This window comes from Streptopelia decaocto, assembly GCF_964273445.1.
Source record: "Streptopelia decaocto genome assembly, chromosome: 1".
Lineage (NCBI taxonomy): Eukaryota > Metazoa > Chordata > Aves > Columbiformes > Columbidae > Streptopelia > Streptopelia decaocto.
Genome location: NC_138663.1, coordinates 113,284,167 through 113,311,951, shown reverse-complemented (window position 1 = coordinate 113,311,951; position 27,785 = coordinate 113,284,167). Strand labels below are relative to the sequence as shown.

At 39.3% G+C, this 27,785-nt stretch overlaps 2 protein-coding genes across 2 annotated transcripts in view; one reads left to right on the top strand and one right to left on the bottom strand.

Annotated features, from left to right (window-relative positions):
* The window catches only part of OTC (ornithine transcarbamylase), a 31,733-nt gene extending 28,634 nt beyond the window's left edge, over positions 1 to 3,099 (bottom strand). The window contains exon 1 of the mRNA XM_082062301.1: positions 2,974 to 3,099. Coding sequence (XP_081918427.1) covers positions 2,974 to 3,050 — 77 coding nt within the window. The 5' untranslated portion in view covers positions 3,051 to 3,099. The remainder of the gene's footprint in view (positions 1 to 2,973) is intronic.
* Positions 3,100 to 6,912: 3,813 nt separating this feature from the next.
* RPGR (retinitis pigmentosa GTPase regulator) overlaps positions 6,913 to 27,785 on the top strand; it is a 41,283-nt gene continuing 20,410 nt past the window's right edge. Inside the window, exons 1-6 of the mRNA XM_082069455.1 lie at positions 6,913 to 7,097; positions 8,232 to 8,357; positions 14,660 to 14,752; positions 17,195 to 17,257; positions 18,844 to 19,002; positions 20,452 to 20,601. Of these exons, the coding sequence (XP_081925581.1) occupies positions 7,022 to 7,097; positions 8,232 to 8,357; positions 14,660 to 14,752; positions 17,195 to 17,257; positions 18,844 to 19,002; positions 20,452 to 20,601 (667 nt within the window). The 5' untranslated portion in view covers positions 6,913 to 7,021. The remainder of the gene's footprint in view (positions 7,098 to 8,231; positions 8,358 to 14,659; positions 14,753 to 17,194; positions 17,258 to 18,843; positions 19,003 to 20,451; positions 20,602 to 27,785) is intronic.

The following is a 27,785-nucleotide window of genomic DNA, read 5'->3' as shown; positions in this document are numbered from 1 at the left end:
GTCAAATTTGGAGAGAAAGATTTTTTCTGCAGGATTTTGTGGCATAGGCTCCAACTGAAACTGGAGCAAGAGAGAAGCTCTTAAGGAAATGGTACCACATGTTACTGTCTGTTTGACATCACAGCACAAACTGCATGACTTTTCAAATCATGTAGCAGAATTTTTTCTTTGACTGAAGATATTGAAATGCTGTGTGTTTTCCTTCTGGACAGCTTAAAAGTGATTTAGATACATATTATATTACCAACATCACTAAGAATTTTTTTACAGTGAAAAGGATTATGGGTAAGAGCAGAAACCTGGAGTATATATGAAGTAGCCCACACAGATGTCCTGCAGATTAAAATTGCTGGAAATCAGTATATGCTGTTGTATATCAGGGCAACATGCTCCAGAGATTATCCAGGCTGCCAGAGGATCCAGCTAAGCATGAAGCACCACAAAGATTCCCATCAATGTGCACCATCAGAGCCCGATCTCTGCACAGGCCCCCAAACCACAGGAGGGATGGACTTTTCAGTAGCACCGTGCAGATAGAGTGGCCTTCTTGTGTTCTAAGATTAATGTTGCCCATGGATTTTCTCAGAGTATCTCTGGAAATTGATTCTTAAGTGAAACACAATCTGAACTGTGTGTGTGACTTAAGTAATAAATATCTGTGGCAGTACCGTTTAAAAAAATAATGCACATTTCCAAGCCACAAAGACTAATCTTCATAGTACTACAATCATTAGTAAAATTAAGTTTCAATATTTTGCTATAAATGTTATCCTTCTGTCCCCATGCTTGCCTCCAACTTGAGGTAAAAAACTTAGAAACAGTTAGGAAGCAACCAAATGCCCCATTTTTGAATTTGAAGTGGGTGTTTCAGAGTTAGCAAAATGATTTTATGTACTTCTATATTCAACAGCTGCAGAACAGAATATACCTGACATTATAAGAAAGGCTGGGCATTCATGGGTCAGGTAGCTTCCACCATAGCATGAAAAACAGCTTACCAAGGCAGTTACTGAAATACAGCTTTGAATACCAAGGCTCTCAGTTGTTATGCAAGGGATTGTCTCTAACTTCAATGTGTATATTCTGAAGGAAATTTGTTTCATAACTGTGACATTATTATTATTATTATTGTTGTTGTTGTTGTTGTTGTTATTATTCAGAGCAGGAATTTGCTACCCTATGCAGTTGGGGGGAACAAAAAAAATACTTGTCCTGTTTTAAAATCTATGCAGTTGCTTTCTGCTTGATCACTCTACTCTCCTTTGCAGCATTGTTTCCAAAGCAGCTTTGGTCTGCTCCTCAAGTTTATAATTACAGCCTTCAATTCCTTCCAGGGAGTTAGAGACTGGCCAATCTCAACCTGCCAAGTAGGAACTTCTGTTCATCGGTCTTGTTTTACCACTCAGCCCAACTGAGAAATGAGCTGAGAAATGAGCTGAGAAATACCCACCACTAATCTCTGCATTGGTAGATAGTAAAGTACTGAAATTGATTACCCATGGAGGATTTGGAATTACTGTCCTTGGAGATTTTCAGGACACGGCTAAGAAAGACATAGTTGACCTCATATGCTGTTGTCAGGCTACAAGCAGAAAGTTGGACTAGAGGTCTCCTCCTGGCCTCTATGTTCCCATGATGATTCTGTTTTATTGCAATGACTTTCAAGAAATGTGTTCCCTTCCGTGTTGTCCACATGCTCTGAAGGAGGCAGAAGTGGACAAATTCCAGAGAAGGAGCACAAGACGAACATACCTAAGTTAAAATGTAACAGGCAGAATTGCAAGGTCAAGAAGTTGGCTTATTCCTTTCTGAGCAAGGACAGCAATTACTTTGGACTACTAGCACAGACTGATACATATTAGGTATTCTGTAGTATTAACCACAGTGTGCTTAACTTGCAGTGCTCACATACAGTGTTGATAGCTTATGCCAATGTTATGATAAAACGTTAAAAAAAAATAACAAACAACATTATGTGGGGAGCTTAACAAATTGGATTACTTCACTGGAAAACCAGCTTACCTGTCATTGTTTTCTAAACTTGCTTTTCTATCATCTCTGCTAACCAGAGAAAGTTTCCACCGATTGCCAGAAGCAAACCTCCAAAATCCACAAAAAATCATCACTCAGGTTTCAGGACCACTTTAAAACTGTAGCAAATAAATCCCACAACTTGTAAAATGATAAGTAAAAATTACTTATTGCATACTAGGATTCCTGTGAATGTGAAATTCCCATATATTGTTTACTAGCACTAATCATTTGCTACATAATGCTGTTAGTGCTATTCTTATTGACACCGACACGAAAACATAGGAAGATGTGGAATTAAGTTTCAAGTCTTTATTTTAACCTGATCCTGGAGATGTGACAAGCATGAGAAGAAACTTACTGGAACACTGTCACACAGGTACTTTCATGAAGGCATGGGGACAGGCACAACTATACAGCCGAAGAAAGAAGGCAAAGCCACATCACAGAGCCAGGTCTACCTGGTTAACTCTGAATATTGTACCACATCCCGCTTTTCCTGCTCATCTCCAATGTATATAGAGACAAAAAAATACTGAAGATTCACCTTGCAGCTTTAAAGAGAGAATTTCCCCATCCTAGTGCTGGCCATGATAACTGTCTATAAGAATCTCCTATAATAATTTACATTATTCAGATATTTATTGATTACAGCACCTGCAGCATACACTGACCTCAAGAAGAAACATTCCTTCTTGACTCTGCTGCTAAATCCCACAGAAAGAATGAACAGTATTTCACAAACATTAAAAAGGAAAATCCTCCAGTTCCCTGAAAACGCAGAGCTTGCTGCCTTGGGAAGCAAAAGGGCAACAAAATGTGGGGAAAAAAAAAATGTCTTTCTCTGAAATACTCACTGCTTAACACGATTCAGCTGCTTTTGTCTCCCGGATTCTGACTAAATGTCACTGAACCCCACATAAAACTAAAGGATAAGCTTACCAAAATGGTCGCAGCAGCTGCTTGCTGGTCCCTATAAGTTTTGCAGTACTGAAGCAGTTCCTCATGTTAAACAGCATCTTCCGTTAGTGTTGGACTTCTCTCAGTCCCACAAATAAAGTTAAGAGAAACAAAGCCCTATGAAGTAGAAAGTGAGCTGTGCTGCTGCGCAAAAGAGGGAAAACCAAGAACTAAAATCTTCGCTTTGGTTGTCTCAGCCAGGGCTGGGTCTGGCAGGGGCTGACACAGAAGCTTTCCTTGGTTAAACTCGACAGACAGCAATTCCTCACCAGGCCCATTGCACCACCCGCAGTTTATGATCTTCCCTGGGGGCCCATCGTATCATATCTGTGTCAATACCATTTCCTAGCAATTTTGTGTTTGTTAAATATTTGTACAGGAGCACGTGCTAGTAGAAAAAGGCAAAAGACTTGTCAGGGTGCAGCACCAGCGGGGCAGCTCCCCTGGGGAGGGGACCAGGACAGTGCGGGCTCCCCAGCCCCAGCAGGGCCTGGGCAGGGACTGATGTCCCCGCACTGAGCCAAAATGAGGGTCCTGGGCCCACGGGTGTGCGGCTGGGCAGGGACATTACAGCTTATTCATGCCCTCGTGGCTCTGACAAGAACAGAGAAGGAAGGGCTACATTAAAAATATATATCTTCCTGGGGCTTTTTTGGACCAAGTTTTCAGTTGTGCTATGGTAACACTAAACAGCCATCAGTGAGGCCCAGGAACCTAAATATTGCAGCCTGCATACCTCCTTATGTTAAATTGCTTGCTGTATAATCTGATGTTAGTCAATTGCTAAAGCGATTTCATTTAAATTTCTACCCTCAAATATAATTGTCAGATAAGATTTTATGCCACCTGCACTGTAGGTGGTTCGGAAATATGACCATTACTTTCTCATTTCCTCCTCTGTGTCAGGAGAAGCGTACTTGTGTAAATCAAGGTGATAGCATATCTGTCAGAAAACGCTATATGTTGAAATTGCAATGTGAGGATCATATAATTAAAACATGTAGGAAAAAAGTTTGGTTTCCCCAGAAAGAGAGACTGCCATGAAAAAGTCATGGAGGGCAATAGCTCTTGGTGAGACTTGTTCAAGAACACTCGCTCCAAACCAACCCTGAGATGTCTGGAAAACGCAGCCTTTGCCAGGGGAAATGCCAGGCAGAAGCAAAACCCAACAGAAATGAACGGGAAGGGAATGAAAGAGCCAAAAAAGCTGCATATAGAGAAGAAAGACGGACCATTGTTTCCCTCTTGGTTGCTCTTCTCTGGCAAATGACTCCCATGGCCTTCAAGCCCAGTCTCTGGGGATTCAGTGCGTGTCACTAGTGGTACTCAGGAGAAAAGATGGTGGAGGAAGGAAATGTCGTCAAGGTGCCAAGGCCCCAATCTCATCCTGCAGCCCCACAGGGAGGGGACAGTGTCAGTGCTCCTTTATCAGGTCTCCTCTGTGCAGGGACTGCCCGAACCCAGTTCCCATATGGACCAAGTCCCTCATAAGCTCCTGTGAGCAAGCAGTAGCACCAGGTGTGGGAGAAGTGTCAGATCGGTGTTGGCATGGCTGTTGGTATGACAAACTTCTCATTCTTCTGGGATGCCTGCAGCATCTTTCAGTGCAGAACCCTAGAGCCACCCCCTGTTCCTGCTAGCTGCCCCCAGGCTGCCAGGGCTCAGTTTGCCACCATGTCACAACACCATAAAATGCTTCAATGTTGAAATCAGGATTGAATTGGTTTGGCATATTTCTATATTCCAGGGCTTGGTATTGAAAATGGAGTAATAGCAGTACAGGGGCTGAGACACACTGGCGAGGAGAGAATAATGTAGTGTAAGAGAAAAATAGATTAGGATAAAGGAATGGTATTGATATAGTTGTCTAATATGAACATAAGGCCTCTTTCCTGTCTGAGCTGGCAGGAGGCTGACGCTTGACACCTCCTTTCCTGAGGGGAAGCAGAAATCAGAGTAGGTAAAGGCAAGAAAAGCATTTAAACAGCAGTGGCCATGGCATAGTGCAGCAAGAGTGCCCATGCTGCTTCCTTTCAACCTGAAAGAAACACCTTGGGAGGTTAATGTCCTTTCACAGATCAACCATTTCCCAGCCTCCTGCCCCAAGGCAGGACCTGATCTTGGTGCCTCTTTTTTGCAGAGTGGGACTTCAGTAGCTGGGGCACCTCCAGGCAGAGCAGCTCCCAACCTGCTGCACTCCATCATGCCCACAGGTGAATCGTCCTGCGACACATGTCTGCTTGGACAACTGGGACATCGTGGCATAACTGGAGCTCTGCCAGCACAACTTCTGCATTGTTTGCATGCAGTGGTCATCCAAAGCCAAGACCAAACACCCACTCTCTAAATAGCCTTTCTAAATAGCCATCCATCCTGTACTCAGCAGTGGCCAATGCAGACTTCCAGAAGCTCAGCGTCTGGCCACTTGCAGATTCTGCTGCTGCTAACTCTGTCTTTTCCCCATCATTCCTTGTTCAAAGGCCTCCTTACCAGGTCAGCTACCCTACCAGCAGAAAAACATTTGTCCCACTTTGTGAGATGGCTCCCATCTCACCCAACCAGATGTTGATCCTCAAACAGGATCCCACAGCCATAGGAACCAGAACCCTGCTGCAGACACCTTTTTCCCATGAACCGTCCTGATTGTTTCATAACTCATTTATACTCTTGGCAACCACAGCATGTGGTTACTACAACCTCAGGCATCACTTCGTGGAACAATGTTTGTTCAGTTTTATTTTGAACAGCTTTTGCTGGATATCCCCTTTCTCCAGGCTTAGGAGAAGCAGTTAGGGCAGAAAACATCAGAGGGATACTGGGGTTCAAAGAGATTAAATTCTTGCCTCATGTAAGGGCAAAAATCACAGAACACTTTCTGCTCCCTCTTGAAAACATGGCCATCCTTCGTTGTGTGTACTTACATGGATACCTCAGCTTATGCACCAACAACTGTATTCATTAAACTCTGCCTAAAACAAGGCTTAAATTGCTTGTCCAGGCTGTCAGCTGCACCCTCTGTTGCAGGAGGTACATCATCCCGAAGGCAAGATCTTTCAGTGAGGGATGACCTGTCATATCTAAAATGCACATGTACACAAAAAAAATAAAAATCCACAAACCACAGTTGTGTGGGTGTTTGTTTTTTTTGTTTTGTTTTGTTTGTTTGTTTGTTTGTTTGTTTTTTGGTGTGTGTGTATGTTTTTTTGAGTTTTTTGGGGGGTGGGGGGAAGGAAAAGCTCCAGTGGGAATTTGGCACTGCACATCACATATGGTTAAAAGGTTACAAACCCCTGGACTTATTCCAGTGGAGTCTGCACATTTGCTGTCACCTACGTGTCCTTGGCTGGGTGGATGACTGAATGTCTTCTCGTGCACCCAAGCAGAAGACTTTAGATGGACTTTGTGTGAAGCAGAGACTATTGGAGGAAACTTGTCTTTTGGGACAGCAGAACGCCATGGGTGACAGAATAAATTTTCTGAGTTCTGTTCTGCTGGCTGAGGCAGGGCAGCCCCTCTGATCACTCAGCAAGGCAAGCAGACAGATCAGGAGCCTGGCCCGGCTAAGGAGGGAGCTCCAGGCAGAACCCCGGTGTGAGACGGCTGCTTCGCAGGGACGGGCTACAGAGCATGGGACAGGGAGGACGCACAGGCATGTGGGGACAGTGCAAGGAGCGCAAACCTCTGCAGCTCCCGAAACTTGCAAGGTGTTTCCAAAGGAGGTCATTCTTCCCTCCCTCCCCCCGCCCGTGAGCCTTCCCGGCGTCCCGCAACTGCTTTGTTCTCGCACAAACGGCCGCCGCCGCCGCGAGGTAACGCCAACATGGCGGGGCGGGAACAGGAGGCTCCCGCCGCCCGCCCCACCGCCGGCCGGCAGGGGGCGCTCCCTCCCGCGCCGCCGGCCAGCTCCCCGGCCGGGCCCGCTGCCGGCGGCGGCGCAGCCGGCGGGAGCGGGGCCGCGCTGCGCTGCTCTCTATGGCCGTTGCCCGTGGCAGGGCCTGTGTTTACTTCCGGCCGCCCGGCGCCGCCGTGCATGGGGCGCGGGGGCGGCCGCCCGCCGCCAGCTGCCATGGCCGAGCCCCCAGAGGAGAATGAGCTGCCGGTGCCCGGTGAGTGGTGCCGGCTCCTCACAGAGGACGGGGTTGCGCGTCCAGGTGGTGGGAACCTCGGCCGCCTGTGGCGGTCCCCGCCCGCTTCTCCCACCGCGGCGGCACTGGGCGCCATCACCGGCGCCCCAACGGCCGCCTCCCTGCCCCGGCGCGCGGGCGCTGCCTCTGGTCGCCCCGCTCTGCGCTTGGCGGCCGCCCCCGGCTCTCCCCGGGCTGCTGGAGCGGCTGCCCCGCGGCGCCGGGCTGCGGGCCGCCCGCTCGGCCCGTGTCTTCCGGCGTCTGCGGAGAGACACGTCCGCTGACGTCGGATGTTGGACGGGGGGAACCGCGCTGTCGTCACCGGCGTGGTGTAGTGCCGCGGTGTTAAACAGGCGGGTTTTCTCAGTTAATACATGAGTTTTGGTCCGTGCTTTGACCTACAGTAATTTTTAAACATCTGCTCGGTGCTGAGACAGCAAAAGCCTCATTTATGTTCTGTGAGATTTAATTTTATAGAATCGTGGAACAGAATCATAGAATCATTTCGTCTGGAAGAGGCCCTGAGGATCATCGGGTCCATCCATAACTTAACTCTAATACTAAACCATGTCCATAAGAACCTCGCCTAAACGCCCTTTAAATACCTCCAGGGATGGTGAATCCACCACTTCCCTGGGCAGCCTGTTCCAATGCCTGACAACCCTTTCCAGGAAGAAATTTTTCCTAATATCCAGTTTAAACCTCTGGCACAACTTGAGGCCATTTCCTCTTGTCCTGTCACTTGTGAATTGGCAGGATTTACTTCTCAAACTGACGTCTTCAGTTTCAGTTGTGAAGTGAATGAGATACAAATGACATTTGTGAATCAAATTATCTGCTTTTTGTATACACTGGCTTAATATTATATCTATATATTCATACTAACGCTTCCAAAAGAAAAATGAACCAGAGAGCTCTGCTTTGGCACGAGTGCTAAAAAGACGTGAGCCTAAAATGAAGTAGTCTTGGAAAAAGAGAAGAAAACGCTTCAGCCATTTTTTTTAAACAAAAAGATAGGAAACAGAAGTGTTCAATTGAATTAATAGGACATTACTATTTCAAAATGTGTGAGGCAAAGTTTGTTTTCACTAAAAAGGACTTTTTTGTGTGTTTTAGAATCAGGTGCTGTTTTCACATTCGGAAAAAGCAGATTTGCAGAAGATATTCCTAGCAAGTTCTGGTTCAAAAATGACAAGCCTGTACTGATATCGTGTGGAGATGAACATACTGCTATTGTTACAGGTTAGTATGGAAATGGAGTGTCTGATAAAGGTCATATTTTGGACAGTTTGGAAAGTTACGATTCGTATTTGAATCCCGAGGTAATGTATCAAATGAGGTTGTGGAGAGAGAACTGTTCCGTGGGAACTATCAGATGCCTTTGAAGTTAGTGTGAGGTCACGGAAAGTTTTCAGAAGATGCACCCAAGAACTGTCATGAGGGAATCTCTGAAATGAAGATTTGAATGACTATTATCTATCAACTGAAAATAACCCTTGAAAGAGCAACTCAGAAAACTTCAGAAAATCCTGCTAAAATCAGAAATAAATTGCAAAAACATTCAAAGCTCAGATGCAATACAATGAGTGGTATTAATGTTTATTTTCATTTATTTGAAATGCTAGAAACAATACCATTGAAGAATTTGTTCGGGTTTTTTTATGTGGAAGGGACTACTCTTTTGTTGACGAGCAAGTGTGTCAATTGTATTGACATTCAACTCCTGATAGGTAATAAGATTTTGTTATGAAATTTATATGCATAATTCCAGGACTTTTTTTATTGGAATAGATTTATTCTTTATCAGTGGCCAGCTGGTCATTATTCATTAAATAACTTCTTGAGGGTCTCTTGCTATAGCCCCAGGCAGAGTTAAGATGCTGGATTTTTTGAATGAACTCTCCCAGGCATGATAAGAAAAAGAGTACAGATTTCACGGACTGCAGAACATCTTGAGATGGAATTATACAATTAGTTTTTCAAGCCTAACTTCATAGAAGATGAATGTTTTGTTTTGAACAAAACTTGACAGTTTTTCTTGGATTGAACCAGTTCTAGGAAATTGCCTGTTGCATAAAATTAATCAGAATGTAACCTGGGGCACTGTGAATTTCCTTTTGATTTTTTTTTTTCATATATCCTTTCATATGCCCACACCCAGTTTAAAATAACACTAATATAAATCTCAGTTTAGACTAATCAGTTTAAATTGCCTCCTTGAGTTCTCCCAGCCTGTGCCAGCACTGTTACCCTAATCAGCAACCGTCCCCTAATTCCTGCGTCACTGTGGCCACTTAGACAAAGCTTTTGAAGAAGTCAGCTGGCATAGGTTTGCCTGCAACAGCATTTCCCTACTGTCTCCCCTTCTCCCTGTTATTTTGATGTACTCAGCATGTTTAAAAAATGTCTCTAGCTGGCCTTTGCTGTTGGTAGTATACAGACATGTCACTAGGGAAACTTCTAGACAATCAGATCTTTATTTGCTCAGAGCTTTTGAGGAGAAGGAACTGTAGAAACACGATTACAAAATTTCTGTGGTACCAAAGGTTTTTTTGGGACATTGTGAAGAAAAGTCAAAAGTGAGGATAAAATGCTGACCAATAACAAGTAAAGGTAGAGAAACTACAAGAGTGTTACAAAAAAAGTGAAGAAACAGAAAGCCTTTGTCCCTTATTTGTTCTTCGCACCTGTGCATATCCTTGCACACCTCACATTTCTGCTGTTAAATGGAGCTGGATGATTCAGTGGAATTACAGCCCTTGTTGAATGACATTGAACTGCAGTAACACCTGGAATAAAAACTCCAGAAGTGGGTGCCAGTAATGAGTTTACTGAGAAGGGTACAGGCTTTGTGGGAAACCAAGAGTTTCTTGAAATCCATCTCAGCCTGACCTGGAAGAGATAAAAGACAAACATTGCTAAGGAAGAAAACGTATCTCAAGCAGGTGTATGTTCATGCATGCTTCATTTTACTTTCGGTCTTCATTTACAGATCACAAAACTCCCCTCTCCTTTTTTTTTCTTTTTCCCCACCCCCTGGAAGAGGTAGTAGGACCTGTGTAGGAGACAGTGGGAATATGAGGTAGATTAAAATCTAATAGAAATATATCCATTTTACAGTGACATATCTCAACAGTCATAAGTAAAGCAATCAGCCAGACTGATACATACGTTCCTTAAAGCTGGTTTTAGCCAGGAGAGACAGCTTCGTCTAACACTGCATCTTGACTGAGTGTAAATGAAGGAAATGTACAGAAACTAGTATTTAGCATTCAAACAAAATACTCAGAAATTTTTAAATACTTCTTTCCTCTAATCCAGCATCAATATTCCTGTATGACTTTTTGAAAGAAAAGTGTAAAGTAAACATAAAACACTGTTGTTTAAATTTCTAGTTCAGGAGATAGAGTCCAAAATTTTATTTACATACTGTAGCCATATGTTGGAATAGAAAGGCAAAGTGTTACTTGCTGACTTTGAGTTGGCTTGCTGAGCTAATTGGAGAAACATTTCTGTCTCCAGTTTTAGAGTCTGGGATTGAAATTCATATTTCTTTATTAATTTTCTCTCTGCCTTTGGTACAATCTGAATATAAATGTTTCGGCAGGAATTTTTAAGCAGTTGTCTTTAGTTCCTCAATGCAGTCATGAGCAGTATATCTTCCAGCTTCATTTGTAATATGATTAATAATGTTTCTTGCCCCATTTCTGTATTTTTTGGCCCAAGAATACTGACAATTCACTCCCTGCATCTTCTATAACTGCAGACTTAGAAAAGCAATTTATTAATCCTTTTGGGAGCAGGTGTGAACTAAGTGATGTTACACATATTTTTAAGAATCTCCTCCCAATATCTTTCTATTAATTTTCTTTTCTTCAAAACTCTTAGAGTTAACAGCAGTGTTAATGCTTGTTTGCCTTGATTGGAATATCCTAGGCAGCTTGCCCACATTTGATAAGAGACTGATCATGTTCACAAGGGAGGAAATGGTGATGATGGAAGACACATTTTGTAAACTCAGCTCTGGAGAGAATTGAAGCCTCCAGTGCAAGAGGGCAGAAGGAAAGAAAGAAGTACGAAGTGTAAAAGTGAGAGTGAAAAGAGGTGCATATGGAACCACAACAAGATAGTATACTCATAATTTTGAGTTTTGTAAGGCATTAACCAATTTACACCAAAGAGACCTTGGAATCTCTCTAGGTCTTTGGATACCAGATTCCTATATTCTTTCTGCCTACCAGCAGCCCATTGGAACATGGCACAGCATCTTTTGCATCAGCTGCAGGGGGAAAATGAGAAAGATTAGAACATGTTTGTGTTGATCTTTGATATAGGTGGGAGCAAGCAACATACTGCACTGTTTTTCTTTGTGTGATGCTAAATGTCTGAAGTGTGACTATTCTTATTGCCCAATAAATGTGTTATTTTGAGAATATCGTGACTGGCCTAACAAAACCGATGTCATTCCCATTTTTGTGAGATGTATTTGAATTGTATATGAATGTTAAATGAACTGCTAACAGTTTATTTACAAAATAGCACAAATAAAAACAAACAAACATGGTGCCTGCCAAATGATACTCTGCCCAATATATTACTTTTTGTGTTTTCTTCAGATACATCCTCTCAAAAGAATCTTGTAATAAATACTCAAAGTCTGTACATTGTCTCCCCATTTTTATCCCTCCCATGCTAATATAACTTAGAAAGCAAGGGGGAGAATACATAAAACATACTTTTAAACACAGGTGGTAGGAATACTTGCCTTCCCTCTATTATCATGAAGCATGTTGAGGATTTCAGCTGGTATTTCCCAGCTGCTGAATCCCACCTTTAGTGGTGCTTCATGATCCAGGGGAGCACGTGACAGATGGGGTTCCTGGGAACCACAGTTGTAATAGCAGCTACTCAGATGAGAGATGTACTGGTTAGAAAACACTCTATTCCTGAAGTCTTTCACAAAACTTCTGTTCCTGGAGACGTAAGCATCTTGTGGCTTCCCTAATGGCCCTCAATTAATGTTGATGAAACATCTGCTGGTGATCAGCCAATCTATACATACTTTGGAGAAATACTCCAGTCCTGCGTCAGGATGAAGGTGGAGACTGGTGGTGGAAGTAGGTTTTCATCACCGCAACAGTCTGAATAGTCCCTTTCTTTACGTCCTGTTGTCTCCATTCTCCTTCCCAGAGTCATAATCTTACTGTGCCGGACCTGTCATCTACCAGCCAGTCCAGATGGCCCCAGTCTCTCTATGTCAGCACCAAAGTGGAAGCAAAAAACCAAGAGCAATCTGAGTTTGCAAAGTTTTGAAATACGATCCTTGCCTGTTTGTCTGCTGTTGAATTAGTTCTCACTTCAGTGCACCTGTGGTGATGACTGAAGATATCTCAGTATGCAATTATGAAAATAGGGCCTCTTGCATGCAAAATTCTGTCATGTTTCCCAGCCAGCTTAGATTGCATCATGTCTGTTCCAAAACCTGATTTGCTGTACAGACCCAGAAAAGGCATTTGTTTAGATTCCTCTGCAGTGCCTATTAGTTTTTGTTTGCTGTCTGAGTTACCTGCTTCCCAGTTTTTTTATTTTCTGTTACACCACTAAGTGTTGAAAGCCTGAAATTATAAAAGGCTGTTACTCAGTTGTAAAAATGTAAAAAAAAATCATCTATTAAACTCCCCGATTTACAAAGCAACGCCTGGGAATTTGAAGACTGGTGTAGGAAGCAGCAGATTATCAGATGAAAAGCATGACCTGTTAGAATTTTGAACAGATAAAAGAGGATGTGCTTAAATTGAATTACAGAAGCTTGGCATCATATTCCCACAGGAGTACTACTGTCTTATAAAGGTAGTTAGAAAGTATAAACCAAGGATACAAGGAAGCATATACTGATACAGGATGCTATTTGCTAGTAAAAATTCTTTCTGTTATGGTATGTTTTCCTCTCAGTGACCGACAGCTCTACATGGGTTTTGACGTGATTTCGTTATCAAAATTGGGATGGTGATATAAATGCTATTAGTAAAATACCATGGGCATAGACTTGACCACAGACTTTCTTCCCTTCCAGCTTTCTTGGAAAGACATAATATTGAAATTTAGCCCCATGCTCCAAAAATTGTCAAATCTAACTATTTGATTGGGACTTTAGATACTAGTTATTTTTAGTTGGTGGTGGTAGTTTTGTTTGTTTGTTTTTAAAGTATGTGGTTATATTTAAGAAAATAAACTGTTCGGTTTTGTTGTTTTTTTTCTTAACAGAGTTGGGTTTTTTTTGGCTATATTTTAAACATTTCAGTGTCATATTTCAGAGTCTCTGTAAGTCACATTCAGAACCTTCACTGGGAATGTACGCTACTGAAGTACAAATAGGTGTAATATTTTGGTATTATGTGGAATTGCTGTTATGTGTTGCGATCATGTGATAATTGCTGATGGCTTGGGTGACAAAGTTTATTTATGTGACAGCCTTGTGATGGAGTCTAACTCAAAAAGCTCTGTAGACCTTCATCAAAAGTAAACAAACTCATTTTAGCAGTCGTAAAAGGGTTTTCTTTTGACAAATCAGTTTCTGTTGTTTTGCAAAGATTTCTGTTGGAACATGGGTTTTATCTTTGGGTGTGAAATGAAAAATGAAATTAAATATAAAAAAATGAAATTAATTAAGTTCATTTTAAGGTATTGTTGGTATTCCGGTTTGGCTGGCTGATTTGCATGCATGATGACAGAAGTTTCATCTGTTCATATACCATCCTCTTAAAAAAAACCACTGTTTATTTGGAATTAAAACATTTCATTGATTGTAATGGTCAAACCTGCATGTTTAATGACCCATTATACCCGTTTCTGACATACAGTTCTAGCATTGCTCCTGTTGAAGATTTACAATCTAACGGTTGCATTTAGGTTTACAAAACTCCCTGCCTGCATGGCGTTTTTGCATAAAGACACCTTCCTTATACGCAGAATAATAAATTAATACAATTTGTGAATACATTTGAAAATTTATCAGAAACTATGTTCTGTAGAAGTGCAAATTTGTAAATAATTTTAAGACATTTAGCAGTAAAAGAAATAGCCCCTCCAAACAGTAAAATAATCTGAATATTACAAATGTGTGTTTGTATTATTATGTACCTGCATTATTCATTCCTGTCTTTGAGGTAAAAGATGTGGGTACTCAGGTAAATGTGTTGTTATTTTATAAGTGGGCCTATAGATGTTGTGGTTTCTGAACTGCAGAGTCTATCCAAGAGCACATTTTCTGAAGAGCACTTTATCTGTGCTGTAATTAAAGGAGAGGATGTTCTGCTTTTTGTCCCTTCTGGCTGGAGGTTTCTTGCTTAAACAATGCAATTGCTACTTTTATACTGAAAAATCATGAGGACATTAATTATTGTTTACACTTTAGTGTTGAATTGCCTAATCTTAAACCTTACATTAAAAGAGATGTAATGAATAACATAGTGTGTGAATGACCATTCTTGTCTTGTATGAGGTATACAAACTGTTCTGATTCTGACTATGCATTTTTTTTTCAGGGAATGGTAAACTATACATGTTCGGCAGTAACAACTGGGGCCAATTAGGACTAGGATCAAAGAACACTGTCAGCAAACCAACATGTGTTAAAGGTTTGTTTAATTTTTCTTTTTTTTTTTTTTTCTGTCTTTTTGAAAGGACACCCTTGTGAAAAAGTACTTCATAAGATGCAGTTCCAAAATAACTGATTCCGCCATCCTTACTCATCACACTTAGCATATTACTGCACAAGGTCATAAAGCTGGCTTGAAAGGATTCCTGATAGATTTTCCATTAGTTCCAGATTCTGTGTCCTTTTGCATCTGAAGATTACTTCAGATACATAGAGTCCTGTCTTTTTTGAGGACTCTCATTTTGTGTAATATTTGCCTTTTCTGACAAACCCCATCATCATTATGACTGCAAAGACATTAGTCAGATGCTTGGTCTTTGCAGTGTTGTTCATGCATTAGAAATCAGAGTTCCAACAGCATTTTGTAACCTTTGTATTGCCTTTGTCTTAGCACCTTTATAAAAGAACAAATCTATGAGGAACTTTCTACGAATACTGCTACATTTTTAGCAAGTGTAAGATGTGCCCAAGGGGGCATGAATGTTAATGTATTTGTATGAAGCAGTAAAATAAATGCCCATATTCTTTAATGTGTTGCAAAATATGTTTTCATGGTACTGTTATCTTCTTGATCTTTCCTAGCTGATTTTATCTTGTCAAACAAAACTAAGTCAATACCTTTTTCCCTATCTCCTTATTTATGTCAAGTCAAATAAAATCTATCCCATTAACACATTTCTTTTCACCATTAAATGTTTATCTTCATCCTTTCTGCCAGCAGATCAATCTCTTAGCTTACTGTTAAAAAAAAATTATTCTGCTTGTTCAAACTCCTTTCTTCCTGATTTAGTTTATTCTCCTGTCCTTTATCTGCTCCTCTCTTTCACTTCAGAGGGTGAATGCAGCTACTCAATAGCTTTCAGTCATCACTTTGCTTTGGGAATGGGGTTGCAAGGACACATTTCGGTTTCTGCTTAGGGCCAAATGGATGTGGCTGCATGTTCTATGAGAAAATAGCTTCTGGGACTTGACTAGAGACTGATGACATTGGTTATGAAAAATTGTTGTCAACATTTCAGTATAGCTTGGCTTATCAAATACAATTGATTAGCCTAAGTGGGAGGAAGATTAGAGAGCACAGGCTTCTGAAGAGCTGCATAAGATCATCTCTGAAGTTGGAGATGAAGTTTTGGGATATAAATCAGCACATTAACATTGCAGGAAGAAGCCAGTGTTGGAACGGTTATGATTCCACCCTGGTGGTGGTGGTAGGTGTTGGATAGGAGAGGCAGGAACCTGAATTTGGACAATTTATGTTTGTGTCTGTGTGAGAGACCAGACACAGTTCATGCTTAACTAGATAGATTTATTTGGTGACTTGGTAGAAGGGACTTTAATCTGAATGTTATGGAGCTGATTAAAGTTGATTTGGAAGGACCAAAAAAGGGTTTATGAAAGGGATGGTGGTTGTTGGCTTTGTCAGGGACTAGTGCAGTGGAAAAGCAATTAAAGATATATTATGTAAAAATAATGCTGTTTTAAGAGCATTGTATAGGGCCCAAGGACATGGCTGAGAGAAGATAAATTGTTGGCAACGATCAGTAATTGGAGAGAGGATGGAAAAGTCATTGAGATATTTTTCGTCTGTTTCTGAAATGGAGTGCACTTGCCATGGGAGAAAAGGCACCTCTGTATTCTCTCTTTCCCACCAAAATAGCTCTTGACTCCTCTCGCACACATTCTCAGCCTTTTGCAGTGACCAGACTACAGAGAAGTACACGCAATGGGTGGGTGGTAAGTGAGCTGAAATTGAGACAGGATGGTATATGCAAAAAATTTTAGGCACTAGTCCAGATAGGACTGTCCTTAGGAATAGTGATCAATAAGAGGGTGGTGCAGAGCAGAATCACAGAATGTTAGGGATTGGAAGGGACCTCAAAAGATCATCTAGTCCAATCCCCCTGCTGGAGCAGGAACACCTAGATGAGGCTGTCTAGCAAGAAAAAGAAAAAAAGGTAGCTGTGCCTAGCAAAGGAAGGTAGGGATGATAAGACAAAAGAATGGTATGATTTTGAAGATTTAAGATAATGGGAAAAGTATAAGAGGAAGTTAAGAATAGTATTTCTAAAGAAAACTCAAGGCAGCTTTAGACATGCATTTTGTCCTACAACTTGATATATTCTTTGAGGCACATCCCATAAATGGTAAATTCTGGGCAGTGTGGCACTGGGATGAAGTAGCCATCATCAAGTTAACCTGAGTGTCAGCTGTAAGTTTGTAAAGTGTGTATCTGTTTTTTTGTCTTGGGAAATTCTGATTTATTAAGTCATGTGCTAGGTTCAAATGGGCAACGAATCTTGTCATGCTTTTGCTAAAACAAAAAAAAATCAGAGCTCCCTCTAGAGCATAGAACATTTTGTTGTTGAACCAGCTATCAGCTTGTTTATAACTTTTACCCCCCCCCTTTGGCTTTAATTCATAGCTTTAAAACCAGAAAAAACAAAACTTGCTGTTTGTGGAAGAAACCACACTTTAGTTTACACAGGTATGTAACCTATATTATATATGTATTAAAGATAGATTTTTTTCGTTTTGGTTTCATGCAAAATAACATTAGGAACCCCAGGAGTGCTGAGGAAGGAAAAACAAATGAAAATGGGACTGTTAAAACCTGGGGTTTTGATATCTGGTTATTTGAATGCCTGATTTATTCTGAGCCAACACATTTACAAAATAATCTTACATAAGAGTTTGCTTGCAATAGACAGATGAAAAAAAATCTTGCTGGCATTTGAGGTGTGGTTAACAATTATCAATATTTCATTTAAGCCCTGTGAAGGTATATTAGTATTTTTGATATATCTGTACTCAAATTTACCTTTAATAAGTAGTTGATCTTTATTAATGTAAAGTTAGATGTTTGAGTAAATATAGTAGAACTGAATGTTTTCAGGTCTTCAAATTTTGTTGCATTTTCTTTAGACAAGGTAGTTTGCTATTTCAATGACAAGTTGCTTTATTAAGCTATAAATAAATACACTGTAAATTTAAACTAAAAATAAATTTTTAGAGAGACAGCATACAGAGAAGTGATGCAAATTCTTGTCATGCTTCTGAAATTTATGTAATAGAATAGCCATCTTTGTGGTTGCAATCCTTCAGCTTGCAGTAATGTTCTAAAGAGGATTGTTTGATTATTAGGAAGTTTATATTTGTGGATACCCTAAGCACTGTAAATAAGACTATTAGAATAAAACAGAATATTTTAATAACAGTTGAGTAATCAAGACTACACAGGGTAGATATTAGTCACTTTTAATATACATGCTGGCTAGATAACTTGTGGCCATTTATATGGCAAGGACCATTTATAAATTGTATGTCAGTTGCTTATCAGATTTGTGCTTGGATTTGGGTTATTAATGGGCCTTATCTTTTTCATCATAGATGAGCACTTTAGATGGGAAACATACTAAAATTAAAAATATAAATCTTAAAATTCTCTTAAGTTGAAGATATCAATCATCAGCTTTAACTTCGATTTTAAGATTCTAAAACAAAATAAAGACCTAGGTAATTAAATTAAAAGTGATTTAAATATGAAAATGAGTATAATATTTCTAATAAAAACATAAGCAAAATATATTAGATTCACAGTGCTCAAAACTATCAAGTTATGCATCTCTTTAATTTGCTAATACAACTTTAGTTTTCTTGCCTGTGACATCATTCACCATTTTTCTCCTGCTTTATCTTAAAATATACATTATTTGGGGAAGGAGCTGCTTCTTGTTTCTGCAGCTACTAGTGGTAATTTTCTCAGAACTCTTGCAGAACTTCAAATTATATTTACTTCTTAGAAGAGTCTCCAGAATGGTGGGAAACATGGTCAGTTTAAGTACATGTAAGGCCTTTAGAGAGCTCTGATCCATGCGTGTGCAGGAAAATCTCCTCACTACCCACAACAGAAACTGCTCATGTTAACTCAAGGATATTGCGGGGCAGTAGATCTTGACTTTTTGGTAATGTTTTGCCATTGAAAATTAAATGACTTGCTCCCATTTCTCTGATTTTTTACCACTGATGAGAATGTCTTCATTCTGTGTATTACATGTGCTTTTCTGTATGCAGAAAAAGGAAATGTGTATGCTGCTGGAGGTAACAGTGAAGGTCAGTTGGGATTAGGTGACACAGAGGAAAGGAGCACATTTCATTTAATTAGTTTTTTTACCAACCAGCACAAGATCAAACAGCTGGCAGCTGGATCATACACGTCAGCAGCAGTAACTGGTAAGAACAACCACTATTAAAATCTATTTATGCATGTCCAGCCTGGTGTCCCAGGGCAACATTTATTTCAGCATTCTGTCTGCGTATGTGGGTGTATTTTCTATGCCTCTATGTCTTCTTTCATTGGTAACCATAGTCATTTTTTGATAGCAAATTGCCTTTTTCAACACAGTCTGGTAAGGGGTGGCAGTCTCATTAAAGGCCTACATTTTTTGTGAGAGTAGACCTTTGCCATGAGTGATGGCCTGCAACAGGAGCTCAACCTGTACTGGTTTAGTAGGAATCCTTACTAAGGAGAGATTTTATGGATAGCCTCAAAATGGGAGACATCTTCAGTTCATTTCCAGGGAAGCCAGTTACAAAACATGAATCTTGTGAAAACTAAGTTTGTCTAATTCCACTTCTTAGAGCAGCTATTTTGGTCTGCTGGTACAGGCTACAGTTGCGACATGTTGAAGTCCACAGTTACGATGCTTTCAGCCATTGGATCAGTGATCCTTTATTAACATATAATGTGATTTCTGAGGTTTTGCTATAAAGCAGCTGGTTTTGTACATGTTTAGGATAAGTTATTGAGGCTGTCATTTCAGAATGTGACAGAGAGCGTGTGGATGAGAGAGATACTAGCCTGCTCATTTAGTTTGTATTTTTTGGTGGCAATTGCTAACATTCTCTTGAGATTTGTAAGTCAACTTTGAATGATTTTAGTTCCCAACAGCATCTTAGGAGCACTGTATGTTGTTTGTTTGTTTGTTTGTTTGTTTGTTTCATTTGCAACTTATTTCCCCTAAGAAGAAACACACCAAGAGAAGATGTCATCTCTTCTAAAAAAATCTAGAGATTTTTCATGTTGTTGGCCACCTTTTTTTTGCTTTTTACTGCTGTCATTGATGTTTTTGTCAACAGAGGCTGGTCTTAATAGACCTGGGACAGCTATTGTGATAGTTTAAGGAAAATAAAATGAAGCTGGGCAATATAATCACCTGTGAAGATAACTGAAAGATAATGCAAGAATAAGTGGGACGTGTACTAAGGTCAGGACAGAGAATAAATTTGGAAGAATGAGAAAGTAGTGACTCGCTACTAGAAATGAGAACATGCCTTAAATTCTCTGTAATATTTTCATGCTGACCCCTGGCAACTGAATTGTCTTATACACTCAGTCTCCCTTTTTTGAAGGAATGGTTTTACATAGTACTTTTCCTGTTGCTGTTTATGGTCCGTCATCAGTTGATGACTAAATGTTCTGTGTCTCTTGTGAAAAGCTTAAGGGATACCTTCTTACTTCAGACTGTTTTGTTGTATTGTGCCAAATGCCATTTTATGTCCCTGTGTTCATGACATTTAGTAGTATCATACACAGAGTATATTAAGTGCTCTTAAATGGTTAGGTTAACTTTTTATTAGATTTGGTTTTAACTCCGTTAACTGTTGGTGTCTTCATTTTAGAGGATGGGCAGCTTTTTGTGTGGGGTGACAATTCGGAAGGTCAGATTGGCTTGGCTGATGAAGCTTGTGTCAGTGTCCCTTGTCAAGTGGATGTTGGAAAACCTGTTTCCTCTGTATCCTGTGGATATTATCACTCTGCCTTGATAACAGGTAAGAGAACGGGAATAGCAGTTAGTGGAGACAAGTCAGTGGTTCTCAAATTGTTGGCTTTGTAAAGGTGGCTAATCAGGCCTTCATTACTTTTGAAACTAGATATGCTATAGGTGTTAAAAACAGACATGTGACAGAAAGTCGTCTACGTAGTTTAGTGTCACATTGGGAGATTCTACCAGAGACAAATTCCCTAAAATGTGGTCCTAATTAATTTCTTCAGGAAACTTGTAGGAAATCTACTATATTTTTGTGAGATAATACTGTGAGAAAGAAATGCAGTTGATTTTCTGTATTTGCACGTTGTTGTGCAAAAGTATACTAGAAAGAATTACTATCTTGCTGCACTTTATTTTCCTGACAAATGAAAATGTTTTATGACAAACGTTGTGGATTTTTTGTTTTCAATAATCTAACCTCTCTTGAGATTATTCATTTTTTCGTGATGACCAAATAATCATCGTCATCTTCTCTAGAAAGATAAATATTGAATATACTTATGTTTTGAGGAAAAATTAATCTAATTTGCTAGCAGTGTAAAATTGTTGTCAAAGTATGATGTTGTTTCTTAAATTTTAGATTTTGAAGTCAGTTAAACAGGCAGTATACAATATGAGGAGAATCATATGCTACAGTGAGTCAGCACCTGATCTCCAAACCAACCCACTCTCTGTTCCTTTCCACCACTCTCTTCCCACTTCTCTGTGTTTTTCCAAAGTGATGCTGCTGCTCATTCTTTACTAATGCCAATATGGGTGAATTTATCAGTCAGTACTGGTGGCATTCTATGTAAGCAGCCACAAAATTCCTCTCAGCCATATAGATTTACTTTATTAAGGTTTACAGTTCTCTTCAGAGCAATTAAAGATTTCAAAGGATCAATACTTTTGATTGTAAAGCTTTTATGGGTACCTAGGAACTATTCAGCTACTTTTCTCAGGTTACTTGATAAATATTACTTTTTCACATACAAAATCTATATATCCCTCTGAGCATATGGTGTTAACAGAATGAGAGCTTCCTGTGGTGGACAAATACTAATTAGGTGTTATGCTGGTAGTGTGCAACTTCTATTACAGATGCTTCATTATAGTTAATGAATTAAGTACCACTTCACTGATCAGGAGCTCAGCACCTGTTAGGAAATCTACAGCTTCCTGAACTTGAGATAAATGGAAAAAAAGCAAAACCAAACAAAAAACAACAACAAAAAAACCCCAAACATATCCTTACATAAAGGCTATAGTAAGAAGGTGTATATTTCTGCCTTAGAGCCAAGAGCTGACACTCTGACAAAACTGCAGTGGGATGTGACAAAAGCTCTCGTTAGAAGAAGGATGGAGGACAAGCATCTAAGAGCAAGGAAACTTTTCACAGAGGGGGATGAGAAAAAAAGGATTAGGGTAGCAGCTGGGTAAGAGAAATGGAGGCTCTTAAAATATTAATAAGATGTACTGGTTGTCATCTGTGGAAATGGGCAGTTGTTGAACCTGTTACCGTTTAAACAGGCCTGGGCGTGATATGGAAAATCTTAATCTTCAGCCTTAGGATCTGCAAATCCTGCACAAATTTGGCTTCAGTTTGTCTTGCTGAAACTACTGATATGTGGATGGCCTCTTCTTTGGTGAAAGAGCAATTTTTTAAAATTATTTTCCTTTGTGCCCTTGGTGACAGTTTTGTTTGACAGATACTTTAACTATCATAGAAATTTAGTGTTGAACCTCCAGTACTTTTACTGAATTGATCTTCTGTTGCACTAGTGTCAATGTATATCCAGACAGTGTTTAAAAACAAAGCTTATGAATTTAATCTAACTGTGCCATAGTAACTTTTTTTAGCTGTGAAGTTAGCCATTAATTTATGAATTTGGAAGTTCTTCAAGCCAAGTCTGTCTGAGTACAAATGTACTTACCTTATTTTTCTTAAAGCCTTGTTAGGAAGGAAGTCAAGGCACTATGCTGTTACAAGATTTTGCTTAAAAAAGGTGATTCTTTTAGCATTACTTAGATTCTTTTTTCGCGTATGGAAAACACTTGCCTGTAGGACTTGCTGGACTGGCTTAGAACAGGAGTTCACATCCTCAGTATTCTGCCCCTGAGGGGCAGTAGAACACAGCAAACTAGATAATTACATAGCATTTGGAATATCCATATTACAGGGGTAGGTGATTTCCCTCAAATCACCAGTTAGTCACCGAATTATGTTTGGAAGTTTGTCTAGCAGAGGGAATTTTCCGTGTATTTTTATTGTATGTATGTATTGTGTTTTATCTTGTATACTAGAATTTAGGGTGATTAGTGTTATTTTTGATACATATTTTTTTGAGGAAATATCTGGAAAGTTGTTACAGAACTACCATTTCATTTCCAGAAATGAAATTTGAATATTCAGGTGAGTGTGTAATCTGTATTAATTCCCTCAACATCAATAAAGTATACCAGAGGAACTTTTATAGATTGTGGTTGCTGTTACTATAGAAGAAATGGGAGAAACACTGTTAGTAGAAAGCTTTCAACACCTGTAACCTATCAGTTATTAGAATACTATAGAATTACTACATTTTGACTTTTTAAACATGGCTCGTATCTTTAATACAAAGGCATAGTTGCAGGATGTAGAACTTGACACATGTGGCTGTCTGGAGCTGATGAGCATGGCACCATATGGTTCCCTTTCTTAATACATTTATGTTTGACATAGCTGTATACTGGCTGAGCAAACTGTGAGGATCACAGGCATATCTGGATTATAACTGAAAGGAGGTTAATGAGGATGCTCGAATACATAGTGTGGTCACAGAGTGCCCTCTCCAGGGCAGGATGTTCATTAATAAGAGACCATTGAGAAAAAAGGTGGTGAAGTATGGATTCCAGCCTTTTTTTAAAAAAAAAACCAAAACCTAAACTAAACTAAACTAAACTAAAGTTGTTATTTCTTTGACACAGAATTTTTAATAGGCATTTTTCTTTTAGGTGTTTAACTACTGTCAAGCCAAGTGCAATGTCAATGAAAAGTAGAGTGGAATCCTGACACAAACCTTTAGTAGATGAAAGCATTTGTAATGGAAATTGTGCGGAAGTCAGTTATCTAAATTTGTACTTCGGTTTTACAAGCCTCCTCTTTTCTCAAATATAGTAGTTCCAAAAAGATTATTTGATACCTTGCGTACTTTTGCTTTTTAGAAGGTCTTCTTTGCAGACAATGATTCAACTACTAGACATGTCAGTTACCTGCGTTGTGCCATGTATGCGTGGGCCCTACTGATGTCAAAAGTAGTTGTAAAATAGAAGAACAGAATATATCTGGAATTATTTTTAATAAAAAACGCTTCTGGAATTATTTTTAATAAAAAAATGCTTCTGAAATTTAGACTATGTCCAAGCACAGGCAATGACTAGCTCATTTCCAGCAGCAAATTAGGAAGCTCGTCTGGTTACTCTGTGTTTGAAAGATGATTGTTTGCTCCATTTTCCTCTTGCTTTGCATTCCTTCAAAGACTTCCACCAAAAAGAAGTTTTTAGTTTGTGGTTTCCAGCCCTCTTTACGACTTTTTTGCAGTATCTGTTTCCTTTCTTTTTGTGGACTTTGGACATCAGACCCCCATGTTAGAGGTATGTCTTAAACAAAGCAACAGAGAAAGAGCTGAAGGTGTGTAGCAGTGATTTGGGGTCCATATGCAGATCTTTACTTGACTAGCCATTCACCACACTCCCTCAAGAGGGGACAACTTTTCAGGAAGCATTAAGCTTGGCAAGCATATTTAGCTCATTTGGCCACTGCAAGAGATGGAGAGCAGGAAAAGCCAATGTATCAAACCACTCTGGTGTTTACAGCAAAATTATATTCATGGAACCAGAAAGGACTTAAATATAGAATCATAGAGTAGTTTGGGTTGGAAGGGACCTTCAAAGGTCATCTAGTCCAACCCTCCTGCAGTAAGCAGGGACATCTTCAACTAGATCAGGTTGTTTTGTTTGAGACATACCTCTAACTTTTTTTGTCCTTAAAATGCAGATGTACCGCACACCTACTGTACTCAGAATATATCTAGGTTTGAGTGGATTCTTTTTCTGCTTGATAGCTATTCTTCATAGTTTTTAGACTACTATTTGCTTTAAAGGGATGTGTAATATATTCAAAAATTGCTTTAATATATGGGTTTATCTTTGTTAGCTGGATTATTAAGTTGAAAAAATGTAATATACTTGATTAGTTTGGGAAGTCAGTGGAAGCTTGGCCATTTGAATCTCTAATCCTATTAATTAGGTTGTGATTGGATTAATACTTGCAGTGCAGTAGTGTTTAAAAAGAAGTACTTGTCTCCTCAAAGCAAACCGCATAAGTAGTTAACTCCCAAGTGCTTTTGGGGGTTTATCAGCTTGTTTCTAGAAATATATGGCAGATCCAAGAGTATTAAAACAATACTTACTTTCCAAAAAATACAAGGTTCTTTCTGTTGTTGGTTTTTTAATTTCTTTTCCCTTACAATCTATAATAAAATTTGTTTTTAACAATGGCATGTTTTGGTTACTAAAAGCCTCAGCTTGCAGTTGGTTTGAAGAACAAATTTGAAGAACAAACTTAGGAAACTCAACAGAGAAGCCTAAACACAGTCCCTAGTTTAGAAATGAAATGAAATTATATGTACCTTTCTGCAACTGAGATAATTTGCTGTTTCTTAAAAAACACAGGTTGAAATGACCACAAATCACATCTTAGAAAAGAAGTTTAGAAGTATGCAACAAAGGTATTTCTGCACAGATAGATGCAGGTAGATGAAGTGTTATAGTACTATTGGTGTAGTTTGTGTGTGCAGGGAAGAAAATGTCAGAATGACAGAAAAAATAAGGACATATGTGAGGATGGAGTTACACCTCTGTACACTGCTGTTGGGGAAACACAGATGCTGTCCTGTTGGTTGTCTTGCTGAAGTGAATGTAGCTCTGTGAGTAGATCATGGGTGGCTACTCTTAATAGCCTGAACCATGTGAAACCCCACAGGAAGCTTGACATTGAGTTAGACTGTATCATTGTCATTCCCTGATAACATTTAGAGCATTCAGTAAAGATAGTAAGGGCAGTTGCTAGCCTTAGTTGCCCAGGAGCATGGTACCTGTAGAATCTGTGCTGTGTTGTGAGAGGCAGAAGTGGTCTCGGAAAATACAGAAACCACAGAAATGAGTCCAGGGTTTCTTTGACTAAGGCAGAGGTTAAATTTCTTAGGCCTTGTAAAATATATAGCTAAATATTGTGCCATCATAGTTAGGTTCTAAATATTTGGTGGAAATGCTGGGTTGCAACTTTATGTTGAGGCTTAGAACCTATTTTCCATCTAAAGCAGGAATTCAACTTTTATGAAAAAGGTGATTTTTACAGTTTTTGCTCTTTGAGTATGTCATACTTCTTTTTTTTTTTTTTTTTCAAAACTTTCAGGTTCATTGATAAATTTACGCTTTTTTTGTTCAAAATGAACTTTAGCATAAAATAAGATACGTACTTCAGATTCTGCCTATAGTTAAAATTAATTGAAAACCTGTCCTCATGCTTCCTTTGAAGAAAACAGACCTTTTCTTTTTTGCTTATTGTGGACTTTCAATACCAAAGGTAACGTACATCACAGAAGAGCATGACTGCTCCAGAATTGCTTCCTCTGAGAGGACGGGAGGAGAAGCACTGCTTTATCAAAAGAGATAGTAGTTTAAGGGTTTTCAGGATGAGTCAAAGCCCTTCAGATGGAGGATCCTGGCAACAGCAGTCAGTGCTGCTCTGTTCTGTGCACCCACTGCTGTACTTACTCTTTAGCAGCAAGTAAGCAAGAGCCAAGTGCCACAAAGAAAATGTGTGTGTGTATATATATATATATATACACACACACATAATATATATACATATTGCTGGCAAAAGAGTTTTCCAGGAAAAACATCTTGAATCTAGTTTATGTATTGGATTTAGCAGATAACTTAAATGAGAATATATTACTAACGAGATGTCTCGTAGTTATGCAAAAGAAGGTGCAGTTTTGCAACCTGAAATTCTTGTTCAGGTTTTATTCATGCAAAAGAGAATTTTAAATTAGTATATTGCCAGAGCAAAGCTCAGGAAGATTCAATTAAAATGGCACACTTCTTACTAACACCAGTTTTGACTTCTTCATTATCAGAATTAAAAATTCAAAAAAATAAAATTCCTTTCCCATCTTGACTTGGTATGCCCAAGTTTTAGTAAACTTCAGTTTTGAATCATGTCATTCAATTTTTCTTAACTTAGTTTTAATAATTTCACCAATGTCATTTCCTTTTACAATGCATATGTAGCTTCATTGTTTTCTACTTTAGATTTTTATTCATAGGTTTACTTTTAGCAATTCTGGATTTCCTGTTTCTGTGGAGGCTTATTTTTTTGGTCGTTGCCATTGTCCTTAAATTCCCAAATTTAAGTTGTGGCTGATAAAGAGCAAGGAGAAAGCAACAAATATAGCAGCTATGCAAATGGGAGAATATTCACAAAGGTTTACAGAAAACTAGTAATAAGCTTGTTTTCTTATGGTCTGCCTATGTTCAGTGGAGGAATGGACTTCTCTAATAGTCCATCTTGAACACCCAAATAAGGCTTCAGCTTTCAAACTTCCTTTGAGGTCACCTGTTTTCATTGTCTATGGGCATTTCTAAGGTTGACCCAACTTTCATGTTGGCAAGGAGTTAATCGCTTTTGAAGAAGAATCTCTCAGATACTTGTGCATCATGCAATAATAATGCCTCTAAATGCTGTAAAAGTAAGTTTGTGAACACAAAATGTAGCCTTCTGAAAGTAAAAGTACATTTTGTACTTTTTTGTACATTTTTGTACACATCTGCATGTTTCCAGAAATATTGTGGATGGCTGCTTCTGATGACTGAGCTTCAATAACAGAGAATGCAGCTGGGGTTTGTGATTATGTTGATTATGTAACTGTAGCTCTCTCTTCGAATTCCCTTTAGCAGACAGCTCCTACACTAGCTTAAACATTTCTTTATCTTGGACTAGCTCCATGAGACAGTTTTGTTTATCCTTGTGCTGTGATACAGCCAAACCTTTTCTTACATGACAGTGTATGATTTTTTTTTTTTTAAAGTAATTTCAAATTCAGATTTTAGGTCACAATTTGCTGTGAGGACACTGCTCCACAGGTAATCTTTCCAGGAGTG